General features: G+C 45.1%; 1 protein-coding gene across 5 annotated transcripts in view; it reads right to left on the bottom strand.

The window, feature by feature from the left end:
• Window positions 1-2,215: 2,215 nt before the first annotated feature.
• The window catches only part of LOC308492049 (coiled-coil domain-containing protein 162-like), a 113,798-nt gene continuing 88,885 nt past the window's right edge, over window positions 2,216-27,128 (bottom strand). For 4 of the 5 annotated variants that reach the window (XM_081036382.1, XM_081036381.1, XM_081036385.1 and 1 more), the window contains 11 exons: window positions 25,046-25,155; window positions 17,797-17,946; window positions 17,117-17,170; window positions 16,428-16,595; window positions 14,511-14,663; window positions 14,147-14,278; window positions 13,351-13,503; window positions 11,103-11,312; window positions 7,537-7,657; window positions 4,284-4,411; window positions 2,216-2,409 (listed from right to left, as the gene is read on the bottom strand). In XM_081036382.1, the coding sequence (XP_080892508.1) occupies window positions 2,284-2,409; window positions 4,284-4,411; window positions 7,537-7,657; window positions 11,103-11,312; window positions 13,351-13,503; window positions 14,147-14,278; window positions 14,511-14,663; window positions 16,428-16,595; window positions 17,117-17,170; window positions 17,797-17,946; window positions 25,046-25,155 (1,505 nt within the window). In that variant the 3' untranslated portion in view covers window positions 2,216-2,283. Of the gene's footprint in view, window positions 2,410-4,283; window positions 4,412-7,536; window positions 7,658-11,102; window positions 11,313-13,350; window positions 13,504-14,146; window positions 14,282-14,510; window positions 14,664-16,427; window positions 16,596-17,116; window positions 17,171-17,796; window positions 17,947-25,045; window positions 25,156-27,128 lie in introns of all 5 variants that reach the window. The other variant, XM_081036383.1, reaches the window with a different exon arrangement.

The raw sequence follows: 27,128 nt of genomic DNA on the forward strand, positions 1-27,128 counted from the left end.
TCTCATTTAATCTTGGCCAGAAGAAAAAGTATAAGATGCGGATTTTAAAGTCTCAGTCTCTGTTCAAATAATACATGACTACACATTCTTAATCCTCCTCTCCCTGACTCCCAGTAAACCATTAAAAATAAGGTACAAGTCTCTGACGATCTTGCTTGCCCTCTTCCACTTTCCAGAAGTAATTAATAGAACTAGTTCGGTGTTAAAACTACCCCTTTCCCAACAGTTTGTGTACACATAACAATATGTACCCTTAGAAAATACACAATTTTTTTCTTTTTTGACATCTTGCAACATTTATTTTCACTTAAGTACTTGGAGATCTTTCCAAATTAGTGTATATAGCTATATCAGGTGGTTAATTTTTTTACCAACAATTTTGCAGAGAATGTCCTTGTACCTGCCACCTTGTTTATGTGTGAATATTTCTCCAGCGTAAACAGAATTGGAAAGCTGTATCATAGGGTTTCCACTTGAAATATTTTTAACACATAGAGATTGCCTTACAATTACCACTAGCATGATGTCACAATGTTTTCTATATCCTTACCACCAGATATTGGCAAAGTTAAATTTTAATATTCTGGTAAGATTTTTATTTGGTTCCTATCATTAATTTGTACTTCCTCTGAATTTTCTGTAATCAATATTTCCTAGTCTTTGTCTTTGATTATGGTGTCTGTATCAGAGAGAGAGAGAGATTGAGAGAGAGAAAAAGTCATCCAAGGTTGTGCAGGGTAAACCACGCAAGTGTAGGAGGTGCCACACCAGTGATACTCCACTGCTAGGCTACCGTGTTTCCCTGCAAATAAGATCTAGCCAGACAATTAGCTCTAATGCATCCTTTGGAGCAAAAATTATTTCCCAGTCCAGTTGCCATTGTTAGTTGCAGGGACCATTCTTTAGCGGGAGTTGAACCAGCAACCTTGTGGTTGAGAGCCCACGCTCCATCTCACTGAGCCATCTGGGAGCTGAGTGGCAGCTCATTGACTTCATTCTAGTTGAGGAGGGTACAGCTCTAGAACTGAGAGACAGCCGCTCACGCTGGCCACTGGCCCCTCGGCTACTCTCACCAGCTGACAGCCAATGCCGGCTGCCAGCCACTATACACTGGCAGCTCACGTCAACCCAGGGAAAACAGTTTGGTCCTTTCAGGTCTTAGCTGTAGAGGGTGCAGCTCCCTGTCCCATGTGGGACTCGAACCGGCGGCCTTTGGCGTTAGGAGCACTGCGCTCCAACAGCCTGAGGCCCAGCTGCTGTAGTTTCTCATTCACCTTTACTATTGGGTGTGGAAGAACTTGAGCACCTGGCGAATCCCGTGTCCCAGAGATAGTTATCCCCTCCATTGTGACCACATCCGGGGTCTCTCCAGCACCTCTATTGACAAAGCTTAACATTTTGCCATTTGGCAAAGAACAACTTACAGGGTCCAGATTTGTTATTTCACATGCAGACCATTAAGGATAAATTTGGAGCTGAGAGGTCATAAGTTGATAACTAGTACCATACCTTGTCACGTTGAGTTTTTCGTTCTGATATCAAAGTCATCAATTTACCTCTTAGCTTCTGCTTTTTTGCTCCATTTCAGAAATAAATTTGTATGTCTGTGCATGTGCATGTATGTGTGCATATAGATCTTGAATCCATTCGAAGTTCACTGTGTATGGCGTAAGGTGATCATTGAACCTACTTCTAATAAACTCAACCTTCTTAATTTGAAAAGCTACATATATATAAACTTATGTAAATATGTTTCTGTGGTCTATTCTGTTCCATTATCTAGTTATTTATTACTTTACCCAAGAGATTTTCCTGTCTGAACAAAAAGACCTGGATTGCAACTTGACGAAAGTCTGTAGAGGGTTTTGTCATTTGTAGGAAGAATAAGGAGGCTGTGAAGAAAGGATGGTGTTCTTAAGTGACACAAATAGAAATAAGTGCTTTGAAGTTTATTGGGATTAATCTCTGTTCTAGTTTTCCGCTTTGAGTAAATACTGCTTAGCAGCAGTGGCTCTTCTACCGAATAATAACTCTAGAACCCAGACTGAGAGGCTGCTGGTTGACCAGCGGCAAAGCCTGGGTCGTAGAAATGCAAATCAACTCTTGTGATTTAAAATCTAGGGCCAAATCCTACTTCACCCAGAACGTTCAAGGTGTGATGGTCTCAGTTCTTCCACACTATCGTCACAGATAATGAAAATTAGATAAGAGGTTTAGGGAGTTTAGAATCATTTTTATTCATTTAAATGCTTATAGAAATAAAACTTGGAAAAGGATATATGATTACCAGTCCGGTCTGTGTGGCATTCTGGATGGAGCTGTTTGAACTTGAAACACTGAAAGTTGAACATTTTGTGCCACATTGGGTAGGAAGCCATCGTCAGTCCTTTGTTTGTGTTTAATAGGTACCTGCAATATAAATATTACATAGATACTGGAGCTTTAAAGGAAGATGGTGAATAAGTTGTGTTATAGCATCATTAAAAGCCACTATTACTAATGAGACCAAGATTACTGGGTCACTCTGGGTTAGGCCATTTAGTGTGCTTGCTTGTACATATTTTGCCACTTGTCATAAAGGGAAGTGGTCAAGAATGAGTCCATCAATGAAGAGCTATTTCTTGATGAAGAAGAAAAGATATCCCATATTTGGAGTCATCTAAAAATTCCTTGATATTTATCATTTGTGTTAGTGCAGTGCTTTTTTTTTTTTTTTTTTAGAAAATCATTGGTGTTCTTACATTCCAGCCATGTATGAATTCCTCTTCAGTCTGTATTTATCTGACTTGTCTCATAGGCCTTGCTTAAGAAGTCAGACCTTGTATTGGAAGAGCCTCCAACTACTTTTTTGCCTTTTCTGGACCTTACACTTTTTGTGTGGGGTCTCTATAATAGACACAAGCCAGTAGAGAGGCCCACAAGATGCTTCCTTAATTATTAGGATTTATTTACTTACTAGAATAATGCCCCACAATTAGCTTTAGACGATCACCCTTCTAAATCTCTCAAATACAGTGGATCTCCACTAATGTGTTTAGCTACTTGGTAACTTTCCCAAACGTAAGAGTTGTGTTCGCCAACTTCCCTCACGGTAGGAACGTTCACTTCTGGGTGTGAAATGGGGGTGGAGTGAATCCTAAAAGCCCTTTCTTTTGGAAAAGGTTTTTTTCAGAAACAAATAGACATACACTAGAATTTCACATTTTGGCGAAAGATGACTCCACAGAGATTGAGGAGTCAAGCCAATGGCAGGCATTAATACGAATGTGGGCCTCTACTTGGTCAAGGATCTCAGTTGGGTATGTTCCCACCTTTTTTTTCCCTCTGTGTATTGCTCTTAACTGCATGTTTAGAAATACTCAACAACAAAATTTTGGTCCAATAACTAGATCATCAGCTGCAGAAATACACTTTCAAAAGAGGCGTCAGAATGGCATATTTCCTCTGAAAGAATGAAATCTCTTAATTTTTCTCAAGAGAGGAGGCATTCTTTGTGAAATTTATTTTTATTTTTCAATTACAGTTTATGTTCAATATTACATTAGTTTCAGGTGTACAGCATAGTGGTTAGACATTTATATAACTTATGAAGTGATCCCCCCCATCTGACACCATACATATTTATTACAGTGATGTTCACTATATTCCCTATGCTGTACTTTACATCCCCATGAATATTGTGTAATTGCCAATTAGTACTTCTAAATCCCTTCACCTTTTTCATCCAGCCCCTTAACCCCTATCTCATCTCGCAACGTGCTGTATACCTCAAGCTAATCTGCATTCCAAGAATTTTTTTCTCACTTGTTTAAACTGACATCTGAACCTCTTCCTGCACTGCCAGGGAACTCAGACAAGGAATCTGATGCTGCTGGTTGATTATTGTAGGTGAGTAGAAAAAAAACAATTCAGAGACAGAACATAGCAAGGTGTTGATACTTCCACACCCATTTATTGAACTGCAATTAAGTGCCTTTGGGCTTAATTGTTTCAATATCAGAATTTTATTACTGAGAGTAATGTCAGCAACATGGCAGAGTCCGTAGCGCTGGACCAGCTTTCCCTCCACAAACATTGATACAGCAACAATTCATGGACAAACTCCCTTTGTGAGAAAGCCAGAATTTTATTATCCAGACCCAAGCACCTAGATAAGATTCTGATATATAATTTTTAAAAGTAAGTTTGAAGTGACCCTAAAACCATTATTTCATCTTTATTTTTATTGTTTTTATCATTTTTTATTGTTTTATATACCTGTATTCGAATTTATTATTACTTACAGTCTTTGGCCTTTGAATCCTTCTTGTTATTTTGTTGTCCATAAGATTAGTCTTTAAAAGGTGTTGCTGGGAGTAGCTGGAAGATGTGGAAGCAGGATTTAGGGAGTATGGAACCCGGGATATAAGGCCTATAAAGTTAAAAATGTTCAATTATATCTCTGGTTGCAAAGTACAGGCCTAGGTTTAATTCACAAAGTTTTAAAACTTAAAATGGGCATATAATCCAGCTTCATTAATTTTGAGTCAAAAATGTCAAAACCTTGATGGTATCTTGTCTGAGGGTCACATGACCAAGTGAGAGAGAAAGGGGATGGGTGACTTGGACTATTGTGGATGGGAGTGGACAGACTGCGAGACATTCAAATTAATAGGACTTGGTAATTAACTGGATTTCCAGGATGGGAAAACACAGCTCCCCAATTTCTGGCTCAAGTAACTGGGTAGATGTTCATTTCATTTTACAGTGTATTTTATGATCCTGGCATATACATGCTTAATGGATAATTGCTGTCTAGGAGATTAGAAGAATATATGGGTGAGAAACATGATTGTGTAGAGAGAAAGCAGATAAAGATTAGTTTAAGGACCCTGAGAAGATAGGAGCACACCGGATCTTGTGCACCAGGATTGACCCTGGGGACAAAAAGGGCACCTTTTCCATTTTAACAGGAGGGAAGGAGAACCAGCAGTGGATCAACGCAGGTAGGCTAGAAACAAGAAATAGAGGGAGTTTTCATCTGATGACTTTTAATTGGTATGTGAAATGGGAGGTGATGTGTTTGGGGGAGGAGGACAGTGTCTGAAGGTCTAAAGAGACCAGGAATATTTAAAATAGTTGCTGCAAAGAGGAGGAGAATGAGTTGACCCCCACTTCAGTTCCAGGGGAGAACTACAGTGAGCTGAGCCCAAGCCCATTAGGCATCTTAGTCTCTGTCTTAAGTGATTTATTCAAAATTGGGCACATGACACGGGTTAGCCCAGTTAGAGCCTTATTCTTTTTTTCAAACATTTATTTTTAAGTGTGTTTTTCCAGGACCCATCAGCTCCAAGTCAAGTAGTTGTTTCAATCTAGTTGTGGAGGGCGCAGCTCACACTGGCCCACGTGGGGATTGAACCAGCGACCTTGTTGTTAAGAGCACCACGCTCTAACCAGCTGAGCTAACCGGCCGGCCGCCCCAGAGCCTTACTCTTTTTAACTGTCCCATCTTTACCCCCCACTCCTGCCATTGCAGCTTGAACAGAGGATGGGAGCTACGAGGTGGTGGCCGTCTTGCTTCCCAACGGGCCCCACTTCCTTTCTGCTTCCAGCATTCTCAGAGCCCAGAGATGGAGAGAGAAACCCTCACGAGCGAGTTCAAAGCTTGATCAAACTAACTTAAGCCAGTCCACTTCAGAATATTTCAGTTTTATGAGCCAGTTAATTTCATTTTTTTCCCCCTGAAGAATGCATTTTGAGAATAACCGCACTAGAACAAATTATAGTTTCTCATGAATTGCCAGATCCTAGGGGAACACACGTGAATGCTGAGTAAGGAGAGCTCGCCCCTTCACTCTGCCTCTGCTTCTGATGCTTCTTGGGGAGCAGAGAGGCTGCTGCTACCACCCCCACAGAAAGGAGAGACCTGGGTCGCCTCGCTCATCCTACTGGACAACAGCTGAACAGGAGTGGGAACAAGGGCTGACTTTTACCCCTTAACATTAATAGTGGAGGTGATATCTGCCCATCCTCCTCAAGTGCCTGATACTAAACAGGCAGGTATGACCCAGTCCCTCCCCTCTAATGAATCTACATGTAGGAAGTCCTCGACAAACCCCACTCCTGTCATTGCAGAGGGGGACAGATGAGGGTAAAGCCTGGGGAGTGACTTCTACCTCTGCCTCCTGGGAAAGCAGTGTCTCTTTCACTTCTGCCACAATCCTGGGAATTAGGTCTCCTCCCACCTTCCTCATGCCCCACTCTGGTTCATCTTCATAATTGTGCAGGTGTTAAAGAACGTGGATGACAGTTTCATAGGACACCATAACCCAGAAAGGAATTTTGAAAATGCCTGGCCAGGCTGGAGGCAGAGAGGGAGAGACAGAAAAATCCCAGGGCACATGGAGAAGACTGTGCCACACTAAGGGTCAGTGGCCAACATAGGGCCCTAGGGTGCTCTTGAGGTTCTTCCTCTGGACCCTGGCAGCTGGGGCAAGGGGCGCCAGCCCTGCTGTCAGGACCAAGCAGCAGACACAGAGGCAGGGAAGTGGGCCCTGGGCTTTATGGACAAGCCTAACCCCGCTCTTTGTAAACCCAAAGTAACTTGATCTTCCTCTGCTTGATCTTTGAAACTGATCTGCTTCTGAAAGGCTGTGTTTTTTCATACAATTCACACTGGTGAGTAGCCAAAAGGAAACACAGATAAAGTACAACACACATATGAAAGTAGCATTTGCAGTTACTTAGTACTACTCTACTATGTGCCAGACAAGCATTATTTCATCTAAACCTCAGAATATGCCTTTGGGGTGGATATTCCCATTTTATGTAGAGACTAACTTATCTAAGGTCACATCACTAGAAGTGGCGGAGCCAGGATTTGAACGTTGGCCCTCTTACTCCAAAGGCACCACCCTCACTCAGCAGGCTACGCTGTGGAACAGAAAGAAGCTTGGCTGATCTTAACAATAGCCTACTCATGGTTACTGATATTTGCTGATATTTTCCACAGTCAGAGCTAGAACAGAACTTGGAGTTTGTTTAGTCCTCATCCTATAAGGGAGGAAGCTAGTTTAGAGACACACTGGGGTCTGGGCTCAGCTCCGTGGACTGCACAGCCGAGAAGGCTGTTTTAATTGCCATTTCCATAAAACAACTCAAGCTCTCAGCACTCAAGAATCATAATGGATTTTATGAATAACATCTGAGAAATGTGGCCATGAATGTCCCAAGACATTGAGCTGCTTCAAAATCCAGTGAAGTCCCCAATGTTCTTTAAGTGGTATATCAGACACTCCTGGGACAGACACTCTAGTTTTGATGACTGAAACCTTTTAGTATAGGATGGCCATACTCCAAGGAGAACTAAAGCACAAAGTTCTGACTGCAAATCAGAATTAAGGTTCATTCATTCATGTGTCATTTATTCATTCAACAAACATCATGGCACACCCAATCAATACCCTCTGGGTTGTTATGGACAGTCCCTGAGACCCTCCTTCAACTCAGACCCGGGCCCTCAGAGCTTGTTTGAGTCAGAACAGGGCATTTGCTTACCGCATGCTGAGCTCATCTGGACAGAGGATCTCGTGGCGTCACTAAGCTGATTTTGTAGCTCTTCAACACGCTGGAAAGCGTCCAGCTTCACGCTGCGCTCCTGGGCCAGCCGGCTTCTCATCTGAGGGGAAAGTGCTTGGGAAGCAGACATGCTTTCTGGAGCATACGTTGGTTCCCGGGGTTCCTAGGGAGAGTGTGGGTCCAGGCCACCCCAGGAAGTCCTGGTCAGGCTGAACTCAGCCTTCTGAGAACCAAGTGCTCCAGGAAAGCCAAGAACCCCTTATTACCTTATAATAGGCCTTTACACACACAAGTTTTATCTTTTATGTTTGTTTCAGCAGACAGGGAGGAGGGAGAGCGGCATGGGGAGGGCCCAGGTCACAGAGGACCTTGTAGGTCAAGCCATACACCCACCCCAAGGACCTGCAGTCTGGGAGCGCTGGACAATTTCAAACAGAAAAAAGACTTGATCTCTCTCCCAGATCTCTGTGCTCAACTCAGCTCCTCCGCTGCAGGGAAAGCCCTGGGGCCTGACAGGAGGCACATGCCGGAGGCAAACTTTGTGTTTGCTCATGTGGTCCTTCCCGGCACAGCTGACCCCCGTGCCCGGCCAGAGAGCTGCTTGGTCCAAAGTGCACCTCCTCTGCAGAGATCACAGGTAGTTTTTCTTTTGAAATTTGTTTTTATCTCCTAATTTTTTTAATTCTAAAAAATGTAATAATGGTTTAGTGGGTTTTAGTGGGTTTAAGCGTCCCCCCAAAATTCATATCCACCTGGAACTTCAAAATGTGACCTTATTGGAAAGAGTTTTTGCAGATGTAATTAAGATGAAGTCATGCTGAATGAAGGATGGGCCCTAAATCCCATGACTGATGTCCTTATAGGAGGAGAGGACACATACATACAGAGGGACACGTAAGGCTGAAGACCAGGTGACAAGGGAGGCAGAGACTGGAGTGTGGTAGCTACACGGCAAGGAATGCCGCGGATTGCAGACAGCCCCCAGAAGCTAGGAGACAGGCATGGGACAGGTGCTTCCTCAGGCCTGAAGGAGACAGCATCTCGATCTCAGGTGTCTGGCCTCCTGAACTGTGGAGAATACATTTCTGTTTTTCTAAGCCACCCAGTTTGTGGTATTTTGTTACAACAGCCCTAGGACACTAATACACATGCTAATGTCAAAAATTCTGCCACATGTGTTTTAAATCCCACTCTAGTCTGGAGAAACCCAACCAGAAGGCCCCTGAACTCTCAGAGCTGTGACCACAGGCTTGCCTTACAAATGTTAAAGGGGTGGTTCTCTGGACACGTGGATGCTTTAAAGGGTAGTTTGACTTTCAGTAGATGATCAGATGCCCAGAGTTAGGAAAACTTCCTAATATAAAGTAGGCCCAAGGTCTCGCTTTGCACCACGGGGATTTGGGTAGGACCCTCACTCCCTATGGGTAGGAGCCAGGGGAAACATATCAAGACTCTCTCAGTCAGGCAGGGGCTAAACCAATTTGAAAAATACCAGCAAAGGAAAGAAACGTGCTTAGTGAGGACCTAGTGTTAGCCCATGCCACCCCCACTTCATAGACGTAGGTACAGTGACTCGCCCAGGGTCACTGTGGGGACAGAGCCAGGAGTGCAGTTTCCAGGCTCTTGCCCTCACGTGGAAAAGTGCTCAGTCGGGTAGTAAATGGCCATCAACTGTGATTGGCTGGCCATCAGCTGTGGCTAGTTGGTCGTCAACTGTAACCAGTGAGCCATTGGGCACTAATATAACTGCTGTGGCTACGCTAGCAGCAAATAGGGGCTAGCAAGGGCGGATTATGGATTGCGGATTGCAAAGAGGCTGATGCCGCCAGTGAGAATATAGTGGTATGACTCCCCTATCTATGGCTCCGTGGGTGTTCCTTTTTGGCCTCACCATGTCCTGCGTTCTTATGTGGGGAGCGGGACCAGTGACCCCGCATGCCACGCTGCATGACAGTCACACAACCAATTAGTGGCAGAGTCAGGATTTGAAACCAGGTCTATCTACCTGTTTCCAAAGTTGTCCACCTTCATATTACTAACAAAAAGACAAACTGCCAGTACTTAATACAGAGCTGTGTATCCACTAAGTGCTTCATTTGAATGACCTAATTTAACGCTTTCCCAAATCCCATGAGGTGAGTACATTATTCTCCATTGCACTGATGAGGGAAACTAAAGCACAGAGAATCCAGAGAACAAAGTCATACAGCTGGGGGCTTAAGGGTGTGATTCAGGCAGCCTAATTCTAGGGCTTATGCTTTAAATGACCTCCCCAGGAGCAGGAGGTGGGCAAGGTCCTTCATGCTTTCCAAGATCAGAGGATCAAAATCCACCTTGAAGTTCAAGGTTGGAGATGGATTAAAGAAGCCACTGCTGCCCATCGGGGCTCCTGCTGGCTGAGGGTGGGGTGGCTGAGGGTGCTGGCTATATGGGGTGGGTAAGCCCAGGGCCCAAGAGCTGCCTGCAGAGTTGGAGGCATAGTTTAGAAAGAGCCAATGATTGTTTTTACATACAAAATACTAAAAACATATAGTTATTGGGAGAAATTTCAAAATATTTGTTTTGACTACTTTTTGAATCTTTGCCATTAAACAAAAATTAACTATTAGCTAGAGAGACTTGGAGAGACTGCTTTATGAACCTCCTTTCTGTGGTGGCTTTTACAAAAGCACAATTTGAAGGACAACTGTATGACACCAAATATTTCTTATGGGTTTGGTCATATTTTGGTTTACCTTTCATGAAACAAATGTGAAGTTCTAATTTTCTTTTAAAACTACTCATTTTCTCTCCATTACTATCAAAATAGTTTCTCTAGCATTGCCTCACTTCAATTTTTATCCTTTTTAAAAAGTCATTATTTGTAGAATTCTCTGATCTTCTCCTTGGGCACTTAAAACACTTGTCCAATAATTTAACTTTCCAAATTCTCTTTCCTAATATCTCTGGTGAATGAATTGATGTATTCATTCAATGAATACATGTGATGCACCTGCTCTAGAAGTGCTGTTTCTGTGGCTTCCTTTGTTAGAACTTGCATTAATCCACATTCACATTACATTTTTTCCTCCTTTTTTTTTTTTTGCTGTGGGGTATATTTAAGAAAAACATGTTGTGTCTGAGAACTACTTTTGGCTTTCCTTTTTGTCTCTGCAGTTCCAGAAACACCATAGATAAAATCCCTTTATCCTCGCTTCCATACCACTAGCTGCTTTTCCAGATTACTAGTCAGAATTTTCTAAAGAATTTCCTAGTTCACAGATTAGAGCCAGGTGGAAATGACGCTTTCCAAGTGGGTTAGAATGGTGCCAAGATCTGGGCCTTGAGGTGGTCAGGCCATCATCTGTCGTCATGAGAAGCCCAAGCAATCACCCAGCGTGGGGATAAATATTTCCATTTTCCTGGTGGGCCTAGAAGTGACAAAGGCAGGGCAACACTGCCACAGAGGACATGAGAGGCATGGAAAAGACAGGAAGAAAGAAACAACTGTGGCTGGTGCACCCTGATTGGCTTTATGAATGGCTGCTACGTCTCTCTGGAGTTACCTGTCGGACTTCTCTCTGAGTTTTCTTCCTCTGGAGCTGGCTCAGTTTAGAGGCCCGATCAGCCTCTTCAGTAATTTGCTGCAGCTGCTGTTCTTTTTGCCCCATGTCTTCCAAGAGCTTCTCCATGCTGCAGGTTTTCAGGAAATCCAGCTGCTGCCAGTGGCGAGCTTCCTGGGTTACTCTGTGTTCTAACTCTTTCAGCAGTTGAGCCTGTGGTAGGAAAAAGGCCAAAGGAAACAAGAAAAGCAGTCTTTCTTCTCAGCACCAAGTAAGGAACGAGAGCTTGGCCAACATGGCCATCAGCTCTATAAGGGCCCAGCGGCAGAACTATGTGGAGTAACCCTCCATTCAGGGTAATACAGCCGTTGTTCTGTCCTTTGCCAGCCAGACAACAGCAAGACCACCAGCAAGACACATCGGCCAGCCTGGCATTTACTGGAAGCCCCGAGGCAACAGTCGAGGGAAATAAAACAAACACGCAAGCAAACAAACAAACAAAAACCAATAGCCAGGGAAGTGATAATGCTGCCATCCACCAACACCAGGTCAAATAATTTGGTCTTTTAATACTAAAATGTGATGATTGTGTGTATGTTAATTAGCTTATTAAGCAACTACTCCTATCTATCTGTCATGCAGGGTGTCATGCGGGGTCTCAACTCCTGCTCCCTGCACAAGAACGCAGGACATGGTGAGGCCAAAAAGGGAACAGCCACGGAGCCATAGCTGGGTAGCCACACCACTATATTCTCGCCGGCGGCTGGGCAAGACACACGAAGTGGGATCCACACGATCCGCCATCTGCTGTCCACTTCTCTGCCTGCCACCCAACCCCTTGCTAATTGCAATCTGCACTTGCCAGCCACCATCCATTTGCTAGCCCAGCCACGGCAGTTATATTAGTGGCCAATGGCTCACTGGTTACAGCTGACGGCCAAGTAGCCACAGCTGATGGCCATCCAATCACAGTTGATGGCCATTTACTACCTGAGCCAGCACCTTTCCACGTGAGGCTGAGAGCCTGGAAACTGCACTCTTGACTCTGTCCCCACACTATGACAAACTACATCTGCATTGTCATTGAGCATTTATCACGAGAGAGCAGGATGACGTGGGAGTTGCAGTGAGTGGGGAAGGGAGGTTCTGATGTTGCCTTGTTTCCAAAGTAGCTGGAGGAAGCCAGATTCCAGATGGTGAAAGAAGGAAAACTGTAGTAATAATTTAGTTTTGTCCTGAATTTTCTAATCAGTAACACAAATACCAGATGGTCACTCTTTCATTATCATACCAATAATAATGACGATTCATACAGCAGGTCCTCGAGTAACATCTCTTTGTTCAACGTTGTTTTGTTATAACGTTGATGAGCTGCCATAGACATTTAAGTCTTGTTTATATGAATTAGCCTGTGGTCAAATTGGTGTGGTACTGTTGTTTTGCTTAGAGTCGCAGAACCTATAGATGATGTTAAGTGAGGGCTTGCTGTATTTGTGTGGTGATTTTACAGTTTAGATAATTATACACTGTAATCACCTGTGCACAGTGACGGATAAATTCGGATCCAAAAGGAATAGATTGTCATGTTTTCACTATGCCCAGCTTTCCTGGCTGCTATTTAAACTCAGCCTTTCTCTCTCTAAACCTAGGATGTCTCTGCTTCCTTCATATTCAGAGGGTGGGCACCATTATTAAGAGCTCAGACATGGAAACACCTTTATTTTGGTGCCAGCGCCTACTGAGTAGCAGTAACTCTGAAATTAAGACTTAGCAGGGGTCGTTAGGAAAAGACCCAAGATGCCGTGATTTGGGCATGATGTTGACAGCCCAGCCACACTCCACGGGTAGAGGGTTGCTGTTGAAGGAAAGCACACCTGGAGCAGGAAAAGACTGAGTTCAAGGCAGACACCCAGACCCCAAGATGCCCTCTGGGTGAAAAGATCCTCAGACACACACACACACACACACACACACACACACACGTGCACGCACGTTATAAGTAACGTTTCACTATCTTAGCCAAATATGAATAAAACAAAAGCCTTTGGACACTGCCCATAGTTTCTGGAACAAAGGGGCAAAGGAAGCCGAGGTCCAGGCCATCTTTCCCTGGCAGTGCCATCTGCTCGGCTTCACACTGTGGAGCTCTGGGGACTGGTACAAGCTGCACAAGCCGCTTCTAGTTGCCACAGTCAGCTTTGCAGAGCGCATTCAGAGACAGGGAGGAAGAGCGGTTCTGGGGCCCAGGTACCTGGCCATCCCGCTGCTTGCACATCCTCACGTTGTCAGCCTGGGCCCTGGCCAGGGCCTGCCTGAGAGCCAGTAACTGTTGACGAAATAAAACCGCTTCTTGCTCTGCCATCAGCTTGACACGCAGACACTCTTTTTTACTTTGCACGACTTCCTGTGAATATCCCAAACACAGTGAGATAGGAAATATGTCTCCTCTCCATATTTTCAGTTTCGTGAACAGTCTCTAAACCACTCCATCTTGTATTGTTCTTTAAAACTTCCAGTAGAAGGGAGCCCCGGCTGGTCCCTTTCTCTGTGATTTCAGTTAAGAACAGGGTGACAGATCAGAGTAAATACACTTTCAGAAACAGTAAGTGAAAGTTTCCAACCCCCTGTTAACCTGTGCTTCAATATGCCTTAAAGCAGACTTTTTGCTTATTCTTTTATTACATAATGTTCCTCAGATAATCATGTTTGAAACTCAAAGGTGTGCAGTATTTTGATGAAGCTGCCTCGAGCCCCTGGGGAAGTCTCTCCTCTATCTTTTCCCTTCCCTCGCACTAACCTGTCTGATTTGTTCTCGCATTTACTTCTTTGCCATTTGCTTCCGGATGTTTCCTATTTCACCCGAGTCCCTGACATCACCTGTTCCCAGGGAAACTTCCCAACTGTCAGATCCTTTAAGATGGTGGTCTGGCTACCAACACCAGAGCAGCAGCTACAGGCAAGGAGGCTGGCCTGCCACCCCACAGCCCCCACCCGCCCCCACCAATGCCTGGGCCAGGCCCCCCCTCCCCCAGCGCCCCAGTGTTCACCTTCTCAGCCCTGCTCAGCTGGCCCTGGAAGCGAGCCTGCTGCACGGCCAGCCGCCAGCGGCCCAGGCTCCTCACTTTGCACACTACGGCGGTCAGGCTGCAGTTGTCCTGCTCCAAATCTCGCAGCTGCTCCTGCTAAGAAGGCTCACTTGAAGAAAAGACTGCCCCCAACACTCTTCTCAGGAAGGGCATGAATGCTAACATCAGAAACATGCCCTCCAGAAGATGACACAATTGTGCAATGAGCCCCAGTGCCCTTTTAAAATGCCTGATGAGGTGCTTTCTCAGGCAAACAGTGAGTGGTGGGGTCAGATACCAGGACGCAGTGCTGCCTGATAGCCCTTGGCTAATTGAGATCACATACTTGGGTCGGGTTTTCTTTCATTCCTTCATCAGGTCTGGCAGAGCCCCACTGTTTCTTTAGTTCTTTCATATGATCAATCCCTTCTGTTCTCACTTCGCTGATGAGCTCGCACAATTTCTGGATCAAATTAAGCTGATTCTCATCCAGCTTTTCCTGAAAATTGCAGACTCAACTTCAGGAAGGGCAATTGAGGAAGAGTCATTTTGTGTCGTAAAAATTCAACTGAACAGAAATGATTTCCCATCAAAAAGCCATCCACCCAGACCATTATTCCGTCAGTTATTATCTGGAAGTCACATCAGTGGCCCCTTTAGTGTTGTCTTCAATCCACAGAGCTTCACCGTCTGAAAGCCTGACTAGGCTGTCAGATACCCAGGCAAGTTGAGTGGGTAGAAGAGTGGGAGGTCACAGACGGAAAACTGAATTGCCCTCCAAACCCCTCAAATGGTTACTTGGGAATTAACACTTAGGGATTTGGGCTATCAGGTTGACTCAACAGAATCTGACCTGATAAAACATTACAGATGAGCCACTAACAGGGACCTCTATTAAAGATAGATAAAGCAGAGGAAGGAATCAGGCGAGCTTCCTCCTAGTTAGGCTCCAGCAGAAATCTCGTTATGAAGCAGCCTGTTCTGAATGGCTTAGGGCTAAAGGCTTATGGTAAAATGACTTGATCACTGGGAAATACAACTGGAGACCCAGTGTTCTTGGGTGAGGGGTGAGAGTGGGGTGTCCTCTCACCTTTGAACCACTTCCCTGGAGAGGAAGGCAGGAGGTAGTGCCAGCTGGGGAGCCGCGGCAGGAAGCCTGGCTGCAGGAAGCCTGCCTGCAGGCCACACAGAAAAAGCTTCACCACCTTCTCAGGACCCTGGGATAGAACAGGGTTTCCCTACTTTGGGGGACTTGTAGAACGAGTTTAACCTGGGAGAAGTAGAAAATCCACTTTTTGTCTAGGAATCTGGTGGGAGCTAAAAAGATGAAGGCATTTTCAACAATTTCACACCGGAAAGACGGCTTAGCAAATTCCAGCCTTCGCTCTCTGCTCACCCTTCTCCTGCAGTACCAGGCCCAATGCATTTTGGTTTTGATCCTTTAATATTTTTAAGCACTTGTACTGTGTGAGTCCTTTACAAGTAAGAAGGACTCTCCAATCCTTTCTGGAATGACCAGGCCAAGGCCGAGAGCATCTGTAGGAGCTCCTCTCAGAGTAATAACCCCAGAACCACCCTGAAATTCCTGGGAGAGATGGGAATAAGGACCCAGCTGGGGTTGGCTCTGGGGAACATCCCATAGTAGGGAAGGGGACAGTGGACTGGAGGGTGTTGCGTTGGAACTGAAATTCACACTTATGGGACAACAGGCCCAGGCTCTGGGATGGCCCATTGTAGGCATGTGACCTCCAACTTACAGCTGCTCAGACATCATAGGGAAGCGACAGGCCTCCCCAGGGCCGTAGGCACATAGGAGCCCCATCAATCTTCTTCCGGATGGGCCTTCGCTGACAGGTCATCAGCTCCCTGACACTGAATGTTAGAGAAAGGCCGGTGGACACTTGGAAGGTTGGAAACATCTCTGAAAGCTGATTCAAATTCTGAATCTGCCCAGGGAGCTTTCAGGAGGTACCTGTGGTACCTACACTGGGGTCTGTCCCAGGGCACTGTCCTCTCCTGGATGGTCAAACTCAATAGACAAAACAGTGACAAACTATGTCTAAATTATCTAACATTCAGTGTCTATCATGGTAACATAATGACAACGCATTGCTGACTCACTCTCTGCAGAGGAAGCTTAGAGCTGGAGCATTCTTGGTTGCCACCATCCCTTGTGACCACAAAGGCCATTCTGTCATTGCTCCCTCTGTGTGCAGCTGCTGTGGCGGTCACACATGCTCACAGCTGCCCTGATACCACTTACTTTTATGTGGACACATGTCATAAACAAAGCTTGGACTAAAGCTTTATATTCTTCTTGGACTTCTTTTCTGATCTGCTTTTCGAGATTCAGATTCTCCTCTTCCAAATCCGTGAGTTGGGCTCTCAGAGCAGTGATTTCCATGATCATGTTATGACTGAGCTCAGCAACCTAGCGGCAGAAATGGATATTATTTTAATGGAAAACAGTGCAGGAATTCCAAACTGCCACTGCAATTTGCACTTGTATTTTGAACCTAATGAAGATGGCGACTAGACTGTTGTGCAAATCCAAGTTGGTTTAAGGGTCCCAGAAGTGCCAGACAGGTAGTAGGTGCTCAATAGATGGTTGCTGAATGATTGGCCTGGAAGAGACACTACTGAAGCACTTTTCATCTGGAGAAAATACTTCAATTAGCTTGGCCTCCATCTCCAAAATGGCCTTCTCTTGACATTTCAGCCTAAATTACCTTTTCTTCTTTGGAATGCACTTTAATTGGCCTCAGAATAAAACAAACAACCAGTCCCCCACCCCCAAAATAACAACAAAAAGAAAGAAACAGAGCAATAAAAATAACAAAAACCAACCAACCAACCAACCAACAAAAGCCCTCATTACTTCAAAAGTGAAAGCACGGTCCTTGGGTGTTTCTTCAGTGGACTTTCTTTGATGGTTTGTAATAACTGACCTACCTGACCAGCATGGTCTTCAGGTGGACTCCGAGCTCTTCGTAAAATATCTAATTCCTGAAGAGAAGAAAGCAGTGCACAACCAAAGTCAAACATTTTTTCTTCCAACCATGGCTCAATTCAGTCAACATGCTCCAGACGTTTCCTATTTGTGTTAATGGAGCTGTGCTTTAGGATGCCCAACTCAGCATCAAAACACACCATCAACTTCCAGGTATCCACACTGATGCACAGTACTCAGCTATGGGATAAGCTATTAATAAGCTGGGGCAAAGCCAAGACTCATTATTTGATATTTTAATGCTTCATTTGATTTTTTTTAGGCCTTTGCACTTTTCTTAGGTATACGCTAAAATGACACGGATGCAATCCATTTCAAACAAAGTGCAATCTAGGATAGGAAAAGTGACTCTTGGATCTTACTTGCGGGGTCTCATTTTAAGGAAATCTCATCAGGGAGACCCATGATTGTTGGACATCCTGAAGACAGGTAACTCAAGGGTCCTGGCTTCTTTGCGAGGCCAGGCACAGCGCAGGCTGCCCTGTGTTCGGAGAGCGCCGTCCAGCCTCAGGTCTTACGTAAGCACACACCCTCCACCCCAAGCTACTTGTGTTACTTTCCTCTGCAGACTGACTCCCTCCCCACACCTTCCCCATCGCAGTTCTGGCATCTGGAAACATACTTGCTCCTTCTGACAGAGCTGCTGCCTAGCATGCTCCAACACGTGTTCGTAACACATGGAGTAGCTCTCGAAGTTGCTGCGTTCTCTTGCTATCACATCACAGCCCAAGGAAAGGAGGCAGGCCTCCAGGTGGTCTTTCCTGAAAGTGATCTGAAAAGGAAGGGACGCCATCATTCCAGCAGCTCCAGCCTGACAGCCACACCACGCCAGGATTCACGGCACACATCACCTTGGCTCACAGACCCATTTCCCTTTCTCCTCCATAGGAAAACATCACCTCTAGGCTTGCAAGCCTCTGTTTCACGTCTGCTCTTCCCATTTGCAGGACCAGGGACAAGACTATAAATGGAGGCCCACATACCATAGGTCTAAATAGTCTAAATATTTAAAGGTTATAAAGCAAACGAGCAAACTATTAAAATTTTTAATTCTCCTACTTTGAAACACAGACTTTCAAAAATGACTTGGAAGGCAAAGTTTGAATCTCTGAGTCTTGGACTACTCTGAGTTCTATGCTGAAATGTGGTGACTTGGGGAGAGATGTCTCCACCCATAGCTTACGGCATAAACCCCATTTCTCCCCCTCACTGGCCTCACAGAATACTGTGGAGGGCCCTGCATGCATGTAAGCAGCCATCCCAGCCGTCCACACCCCTGCACAGCTGCCCTGGACCACTCACCCTCCGGGGGGATGATCTGATGAGAAGGCCCTGGATTTGGGGAATCCCCAGCTCCCAGGTACTTGAGGGTGGTCTAGAAGGAAGGCTGGGGGCCTGAGTGTGCATGTCCCCTTGGCTGTGGGGATTTCTCACTCTGTGGGAGAGGGTGGGGCTGGAGCAAAGTCAGAGGGCCCTCTGAAGTATGGGGCGTCCAACTGGGGCCCCTCTTGCTCTGGTTGATGGGCCATGCTGCACACTCTCTAAGGAGTCCCTTTCCCTCCCTTTCTCCAGGAGATTGGGCAGCCATTTTGAAGAGGTGACCATTAAGGAACAGAGGAAACCTGTACCCCTTTAAGGCAGGCTTCGATTTGGCTCTGGAGAGCAATGGGAGCCAGCGTGTGGAAAGCTGGACAAATCTACCCGACTAGGGCCTGCATATCCATGTGAGTGCTTATGTGTGCCTCTGTGTCTGTATCAGCGAGTGTGTGTGTGCATTTGTGGGCAAGTCTGCATGTGTGTCTGTGTCTTTCTGTGTCCATATATGTCTCTATGTGTTGTGCGTGTCCCCCCATGTGTGTCAGTGAGGATGTGTGTGTGTGGCTCGGACAGTCTTGTGGGGCCCAGCCTACATGAACTTTATCTGTGACACTTCCAGAGCCAGGCGGGCTCCAGGCTCGCTGGCAGTATGCCCCAGAAGCTAGGCTGTCCTTCCAGCCTGGGGTGCTTTCCCTGGCTCTGATCCAATTGTCTGGGTGACGCACAGGACACTGTCCTACCAGTGCCACCTCAGTGCTCCCACCAGCCCCCAGAGAAAGGCCAGCTAGGCTTTACCAAGGCAAGGTATTGAGGCAAAGGAGCAGAGAAGGCCAGTCGTGATAAATCCCTGTCCCGAGGGAGTGAGGGAAGTGGCTTGTGAGCCGCCGCTCACCCGAGGGGAAATCAGTGTGGTATTTTGGAGGGCAAGCGAGCAGTATCTGTTAAGAGGTTTAAAAACCTTCATGCCCTTTGGCCGGGTAACTCCTCTTCTAGGAATTTATCATGAGGGAATAATAAGAAGTAATACACAAAAATATATGTAAACAGATGTTCTTTATAGTAGCCTTTTGAATAGAAAAGAAAAATGGAAACAATCTAAAGTGCTTTATAATGGAAAACAGGTTGAGTCCATCTTACCCATCTATATGATGAAATACTCAATAGCTACCAAAATATATGCTGTGGACATATACTTATTGTATAAAGAAACATTTATAACATATAGTCGAGGGGAACAATACACTATAAAAAAGGGCATATATAATAATCTAATTTTGTTAAAAAATAATACATGAATGGAAAAAAAAGCTATAAAGTTTGGAAGGAAATACACCAAAATAATACTGAGAGGTTATCAGTGAGGATAAGAGAATGAGTGTATTTTCTAACACATTCTATTCCAATTTTCTAATGTAATAAAAGCATGTAGAATTACAGTAGTTATATGTAAAATATACATAAAAAATAAAACGTGTATGTTAATTAAAAGATAGTAAAGCTTGGGTAAAGGCTGTCGCCCACAGCAACTTGGAGGGATGCACTCATGATACACAGAATGGAGACAGTAGATGAGAACCTCTGCTCATGGGGGATTTTATGAGCAGGAGGCAGGGAAGGCACTCAGCCTTCCGCACTCACTGTCTAGGGCCTCTTCAAGGGGACCATTTGTGTAGTGGGGTGAAGGCAACCCATCCTGTTCCTGGGAAGTGAGCAGTAGGACAGCCAGAGTTAGCTGCTGACACCCCGGCAAAGGGAACCAAGATGCCATCCTCTGGACCTTGACTTCCTTATGGTGACAGGGCCAAGGCTACGTGAAAGTAGTGATGACAAAGGAAACAATAGCTGGACTGAGTGTGGTAAGAAAGCCTTAAGCCTTGAGAAATCATGAGACCACATTTGAGGCTAGCAAGGTGTGGCCAACGACCTCATCCAGGTGAGCTGGGCCCTCCAGGTGAGTCTGGAGTCAGCCGCAGACTCAGCCCTCACTGTGTTGGCAGCAGTGCCCGGCTGAGCATGCCAGCCGGCTTCCAACAGCTCTTTAGCAGGGCAGTCGCTTCTTCAGCGAATGTCACCAAAGCAAAGCCACTGCAGGTATAGGACCCCAAACAAACAGAAATGCAGGCTTGAACCCCTGTGGCTCTCTGCCACCCTCTTAGCCAGCATGATATTTTACCCGGCAAGGATGAGGAAACTTTGGGGAGTCTGTTACACTAAGGAGGTGGGAACAGACAGGAGCATCTCCAGAGGCCAAAGAAGTTGTGTGGCTTCCTTTCCTCCCTGGCTCTGCTGAGGCCTCCGGAGGCTGGGCTGAAGATTAGCTCAAGGGGGTATGTACACAGGTGGGCAAGTGTGAGGCAGGGAGGCGGTGAGGGCCCAGCCAGAGCGTCTGCACTGCAGACATGGGCTGGGGAGCATGCCGGGGTGGGGTGGGGGGGCAGGCAGGAAGCTGTGACTGACAGGTGACAGACAGGTACAGGGAGACTCCCCTGCCCCCCAGCAATCCCTCTCTCCAGGTGAACTTTGGTTCTGCAGGCTGTACTCGGCCTTCCAGAAGCAGCATCTGGAGGCACCTGAGCAGCATCTGTTGTGGGAAGCCATGTGGCTTCTGTTGGCACAATCCTTCTATGAGCTCTCAGAGCAATTTGTTTTTTAAAAGCTGTCCTGTAACCCACCGCAGCCTTCCTAGGGCATTAAATGTCAGCTCTGTGTCAAAACGCAGCAGAAAGAGGCTTCATCTCCCAGCGTCCCCTCCCAGGCAGGCCCCTGGGTTCCATAAGAACCACAGAGCGAAGACTGCTGGCCCATTGCCCTCCAGGAGGCTGATTCCTTCACCGACACTTAAACCTGAATCGTGATGGATGGCACTGAGCTGGAAGCTCACCAGATTGCCCCATGGATTCTTCTGGAGAGCCAGCCTGAGGTAAAACATGGTGGGGGCCAGGCCTTATTATATCAAAAGTCTGGCCCTGCTGGGAACAAATTGTTCTTCTGTGGTTCGCTTCATCTGGGAGACCCTCATGACAATTTGTTTAACATCAGGCACACACAGGTGTTTTGATGTTTCTAAAACCCACTTCTTGCCGACAAAATGCTTCAGTGACTTCCAGCTGACTCTGGGATAAAATCCAAAATCCTAAGGATTGCATACAAAGGCATTCAGAATCTGGCCCTGCCCACCCTTCTAATGGCCTCCTCTGGATTCGGCTATACTCCCTTCCTAGATTGCTCTATCTTTTGTTCCTGGCCCCTCTTCATCTGGCCAACTCCTACTTATGCTTCAAGACTTGGCCCAAACAACACCTCCTCTAGGAAATCTTCCCTGACTGCATCTTGTCCCACCCTCTAGAGCTGGGTTGTGTCTCCCTTCTCTGAGCTCACATAGCACTCTGTGTGTGCCTTTATCAGAGCACTTAATGTGACGTGACTTTTCCTGTCGTTGCTGGCATTAGTTTCACCTGTTTCCATAAGCTCTTTGGGGGCAGGGACTGTAACTTTCGCTTTTATATCTCTAATAAAGTACCTGGAAAAAAATAGAAAATCTCTAAACACTTGCTGAATGAGTGAATGACTCTTGACATATGAATGAAAATGGTGCTGGAACCCACAGAACAGACTTAAAGTTCTAATTTGCAATAAAGGTCAGTCTCTAACTCAGGCCAGTGTGTTTGATATAAAATTTGGGCAAGATGTTAGAACTGATTGTGAAAGGCTGATTTCTAGAATTTGGAGAAGGAAGCAAAGGTCACTAGAAGCCAACAAGGGTTCAAGAAATGTCAGGCCAGATTAAGCTCAGGAAATACAGCAGATGCAGGGTATTTGGATTTCGGCAGGACATCTGAGAAGCTTTCTCCTGATATCCTTCGACAAATGGAGAACAGGACAACTGGATAGGCTTCTGGCCACTGAGAGACTGTGCCCAAAGCACCTGGTCAGCCTGCAGGGGACCCAGCGTGGGCAGTCCGGGCCGGGGGCCTCTCTTGTGAGACACTGTTAGCGGGGACTTGAGAAGCAGGCTGACATGACCCTGCGAGGGAGAGTGTGCTGAATGACAGAAATCCAGATTTTTAAAGATTTCAAGAGGTGCAGAGAGGGATCTGACTGAACAGGAGCCAGGTTGACCATACGGCCGTGGCAGGATACCTGACGGCAACATGTGGGCTGCAGGTAACTGTTAGCCTAAAGAGGCAGCGTAATGCGGCTGCCAAACCCAGCACGTTGATGGGCATTGATCACGCACAACACCCAGGACAAGGGCAGTCTTCGCTGGCCAGATGACCTTGAATGTAGAGGAGGCTGGCCAGGATGGTGTGGGTACTCATGTAAAGTGGCTGAAGGAAGTGAAGATGGGTTAGTCTGAATAAGAGAAGGCCGGGTTCGGGTCCCCAGTGTATGCTTGTGCAGCCTGTGCTCTGCACAGAAGCACCCAGGTGAGAGGGGAACCTGGCGCCTGTTCCGTTTCCCAGTTCATGTGCCCTGGCACAGGGCTGCACCCTTCCTTCTGGAGGAAGGGGTGACGATTTGTAATCTGCCACCCAGAAGGGCACCTGTTTCAGGTTGTTCTCGGAGAGCAGGCCCTACATTATAATGTCACAGAGGCTTCACACATGTGAGCAGTGGTGCTAACTGAGCTCTGACTGACCTGCCCTCAGATATCTAAAGGCTTGTTGTGAAGGGTCAGAACCACGCTCTGCCCCAGGGACAGAACTAGGATCCATGATGGAGATGGTGGGGAGACCAAATCCAGCTCAGTAAGAGCTGCCTGAAACAAAAGCTGTTAGGAATGGGGCAGGGGGATGGTTTGAAAGGGAGTGAGTTCCCTGTCACTGCAGAGGATCCAGAAGAGCCCAGAAGCCCACCAGGCACAGACCTTGGAGGAAACTAACATCCTGGGGTCCTGTTATTCCAAGACACCAGCAGGCTGAAACCAACCAGTCGAGTGTGCCCTGAGTTTCACTTGTACCTGATGTGGGTTTGCCCTGTCTCCTAAATACCCACATTTCTTTCCTAGAATATCCTGTCTTCAGTGTTGGGGTGAAGTATGTAGATAGGGGCTGAGCATATCTTGAGCCACAACCTGCTTTGATTGTGATAGAATATACATAATGTAAAAGTTGCCATTTTAGCCATTTTCAAGTGTACATTTGAGTGACTTTAAGTGCATTCACATTGTCATACAATCAATCTCTAGAACGCTTCCTCTTGCAAAACTGAAACTGTGTACCCACGAAACAGGAACCCCCTACTCCTCCCCCCGCCCCCAGCCACTGACAAACACCATTCTATTTCCTGTCTCTATGACTCTGACTACTCTTAGGTACCTCATGTAAGTGGAATCACCCAGCATTTGTGCTTTTCTGGCTGGCTTGTTTCACTTAGCATGTCTTCAAGTTTTGTCACAATGAAACATGGGTCAGAATTTCCTTCCTTTTTAAGGAGAGCCACAGAAGTTTTTGATTCAAACATTTTTCTGAGCATGTTCCACCCTAACCGCCTCTTTGCCTGTAGCTGAGAACCTCTGAGCTGCCGGGACCCAAAAGGAACCACTTCAGCCCTCATCAGAATACACAGTACGCACTTGGATAGTACTGAAAGTTTAAAGTAAATACGCATAAGTCATCAAGTTCTGAGGAAAAGTGTATCCTCAACCAAGCTGTGAGTCCTCTACCTCATAATTAATAACTGAAGTAATTATAAGATTATCGGGAATGTTTGAAGAGCTTAGAATGTAAATTTGGAGAAAACATTGTCATTTAAAAAATTTTTAAATTGAGCATATTTTGCTAAGTCAGGTTTTTAAAAAAAAGAAATGGTTGCATTTCAAAGGAAACGGGATCCCTATCTACCTAATGCACTTATGCTTAATTTGTTGGTGATCCTAAAAGCTCTGTTACGGCCAAATATCCACATATACTCCTGCCTTTTCAGTGGATTCTTTTGATTTAGTAAGGCATGCCCTATCAAGAGTAAACAGTTCAAAACTCTGAGAACTGTGTGTATGCATGTTGTATGTATTAAATATGTATTATATAGAGTTGTTTTGGATTCAAATATGTATGCAAAGATAAGCTGATACTGGTTTCCTTTGTGGAGAGGAAACTGGGATGGCAGAGTGGAGGAGGGATGAAAATGTTACCTTTCTGCGCTGTTTTTTTTTCATAGTGTACATTTAAAAAATGTTTTCTAGGTAGTGGTATTATAGGCTATTTTGGTTTCTCTCTTTTAAATATTCTATACTAAAAAAAATCAACAATAGGAAATGTTGCTAGAAATAACTCACTCATAAACAAACTCTAAGGCTACTTAAAAAAATTGGCCAAATCTGAAATTAGCTAACATTCCTCTCTCATCTTTATTAGAAATCAGTCTTTGTCCAAAATTAAAATGGTAACAAGTGATTACTACTTTGAGTTCAGCCTCAGTATTTATTCATAGCTTCATTCTACGGGAGTGATGGGAGCTTTCGGAGATGTATTGTGGGAAAGCCTTCCATGCTTGGGTTTATGTTAAAAAAAAAAGCCCAAACACTCCAGAATGACTAATTTTTAATAACATACCTCTAGTCCACCGTCCTGGTACTTCTCCATCAATCTTTGTATAAAATTTTCAACTATCTGTGGTCTGACAATGGAAAAGTTTTCTTTCATGACTTGGTGTTTCCAAAGGTCTGGGGGGAGAAACATACCAACACTAGTATCGTGAAACACTGAACACATTAACGTCTATGACATGGCAACTCGCTGAGAGAGCACCAGACACAACAAGCTCTCATTTTCAAATACGCAAAAGCTCGCAGGTGAGGTGGGGAGAGGAGGAGGTGGTTGAGGACATAGGATCCACCAGAACATGGGAATAAGGAAGCTATCTAACAAGGTTCCTAATGAAAAGATTTGGAAAAGCATCTCTGACAACGGTGAACAATATTCTGTTACCACAATGAAAAATCCCGAATCAAATGTTATTATTGATCCTGCACGACATCTATTTTCATTGAGTTCCTATATGTATCTGAACAATTATTTTGGCCTAACACAGCTATTAGAAATAAATGAAGAGCTAGTCTCTGTATCTGTTTATGTACACTCTCGGTGTTACAGGCAAAATTAATTTGAATATAGAATTAATTAAAAAAAAAGGGGTGGAAATCCAAAAGAGAGAAGAAAGAGTCACAGATTAGAAATGTTGAGAACTGACAAGCCATAAATGTCAGCTCCTAGATTGAAGCAGCAACAGGGCTGACACATATGAGATGAGGCATAGACACAGTTATTCAGAGCAGCATTGTCTGGGACTGGAAAAGCTTGGAGACAACAAATAAACTACGGTATATCCTTCCGGTGAAACAGTATGCAGTTGCAAAAAAGAGGGGACCTTTTCCATGTACTGATATGAAAAGAACCATAGATTGTTAGGTAAAAACTTCAGTGTGCAGAACAGTGGATTCTGTAAAAGTCTATCTTTTAGAAGAAAGATATGATAAAGATAATGAAGGCGGAGGATATCCCCTGAAGCCTATTCAAGTTCATTGCTCCAAAACTTTGGCATTCTCCAATATCATTGATTCTCCCCTCTTTCCTCGATCACTCAAACTAGCACACATTATTTTTTCCCACTTCAAAAAAAATCCTTCTCTTGACCCCACTTCCCTTGTCAGCTATTGTCTCATTTATTTGCTCCCTTTTTAACAAAACTCTAAGAGATGTCTACCCTTACTGTTTGTGACTTCTCTCAAAATCCTTCTTAAACCCATTCACCCAGCTTACAACTCCACCATTCTCCTGAAACTGATTTTGTCATAAACATCAACACGACACCAACACCCCCATATGCTCTCGACATGGTTAACACCAGTGGTTTTACTTAGCTACAAGCAACATTTCACACAATTTGTCACTTCCTTCTGCTTAAAAAACTTCCATCACTAGACGCTGGGACTTCACTCTGTCTTACTTTTCCTGTCTCACTGTTTGTTCCTTCTAGGCCCTTTTGCTGGTTCTCCTTTTCCCTTCCACACTCCCAGCTCTTAACATTAGAGACTCCTAGGACTCAGCCCTTGATCCAGCTCCTTTTTTCTATCTGCACTCATTCCCTTAGCTGGCTCACGGCTAAACAACATCCATATGCTGACAACCCTCAAATTTAGATATCATACCCACTTGGCATTTCCTCTTGGATGTCTAAAAGGCATTTCACACTTCACTTGTGCATAATTAAATTCCTGATTTTCCCTCCCTAACTTGCCATCTCAGCTGATGGCAATTCTATTTTTCCAATTGCTCAGGTCAAAAAATCTTGGAGTTATCATGGAGTCTTCTCTTTCTTCCACATCCAATACCCAATCCATTAGTGACTACTTCAAACATATGCCCAGAATCTGACCAGTTCATATTTCCACTGCTCCCAACCCTGTTTGAGCCACAATTTCTTCTTGCTTGGATTATTGCAATAGCCTCCAAACCCGCCTCTCCCTGCTCCCACCCTTTCTTCCTTCACTGTCCATTCTCAACATAGCAGCTGGACAGATTCCATTACAATATAAGTCAGATCATATCACTCAAAATCTGGGAAAGGCTCCCCATTACATTCAGAGTAAACACTTAAATTCCTCGCAGAGCCCTGCAGGATCTGTCCTTCTTTCAC

The sequence above is a fragment of the Rhinolophus hipposideros genome (assembly GCF_964194185.1).
Source record: "Rhinolophus hipposideros genome assembly, chromosome: 3".
In the NCBI taxonomy this organism is placed as follows: domain Eukaryota; kingdom Metazoa; phylum Chordata; class Mammalia; order Chiroptera; family Rhinolophidae; genus Rhinolophus; species Rhinolophus hipposideros.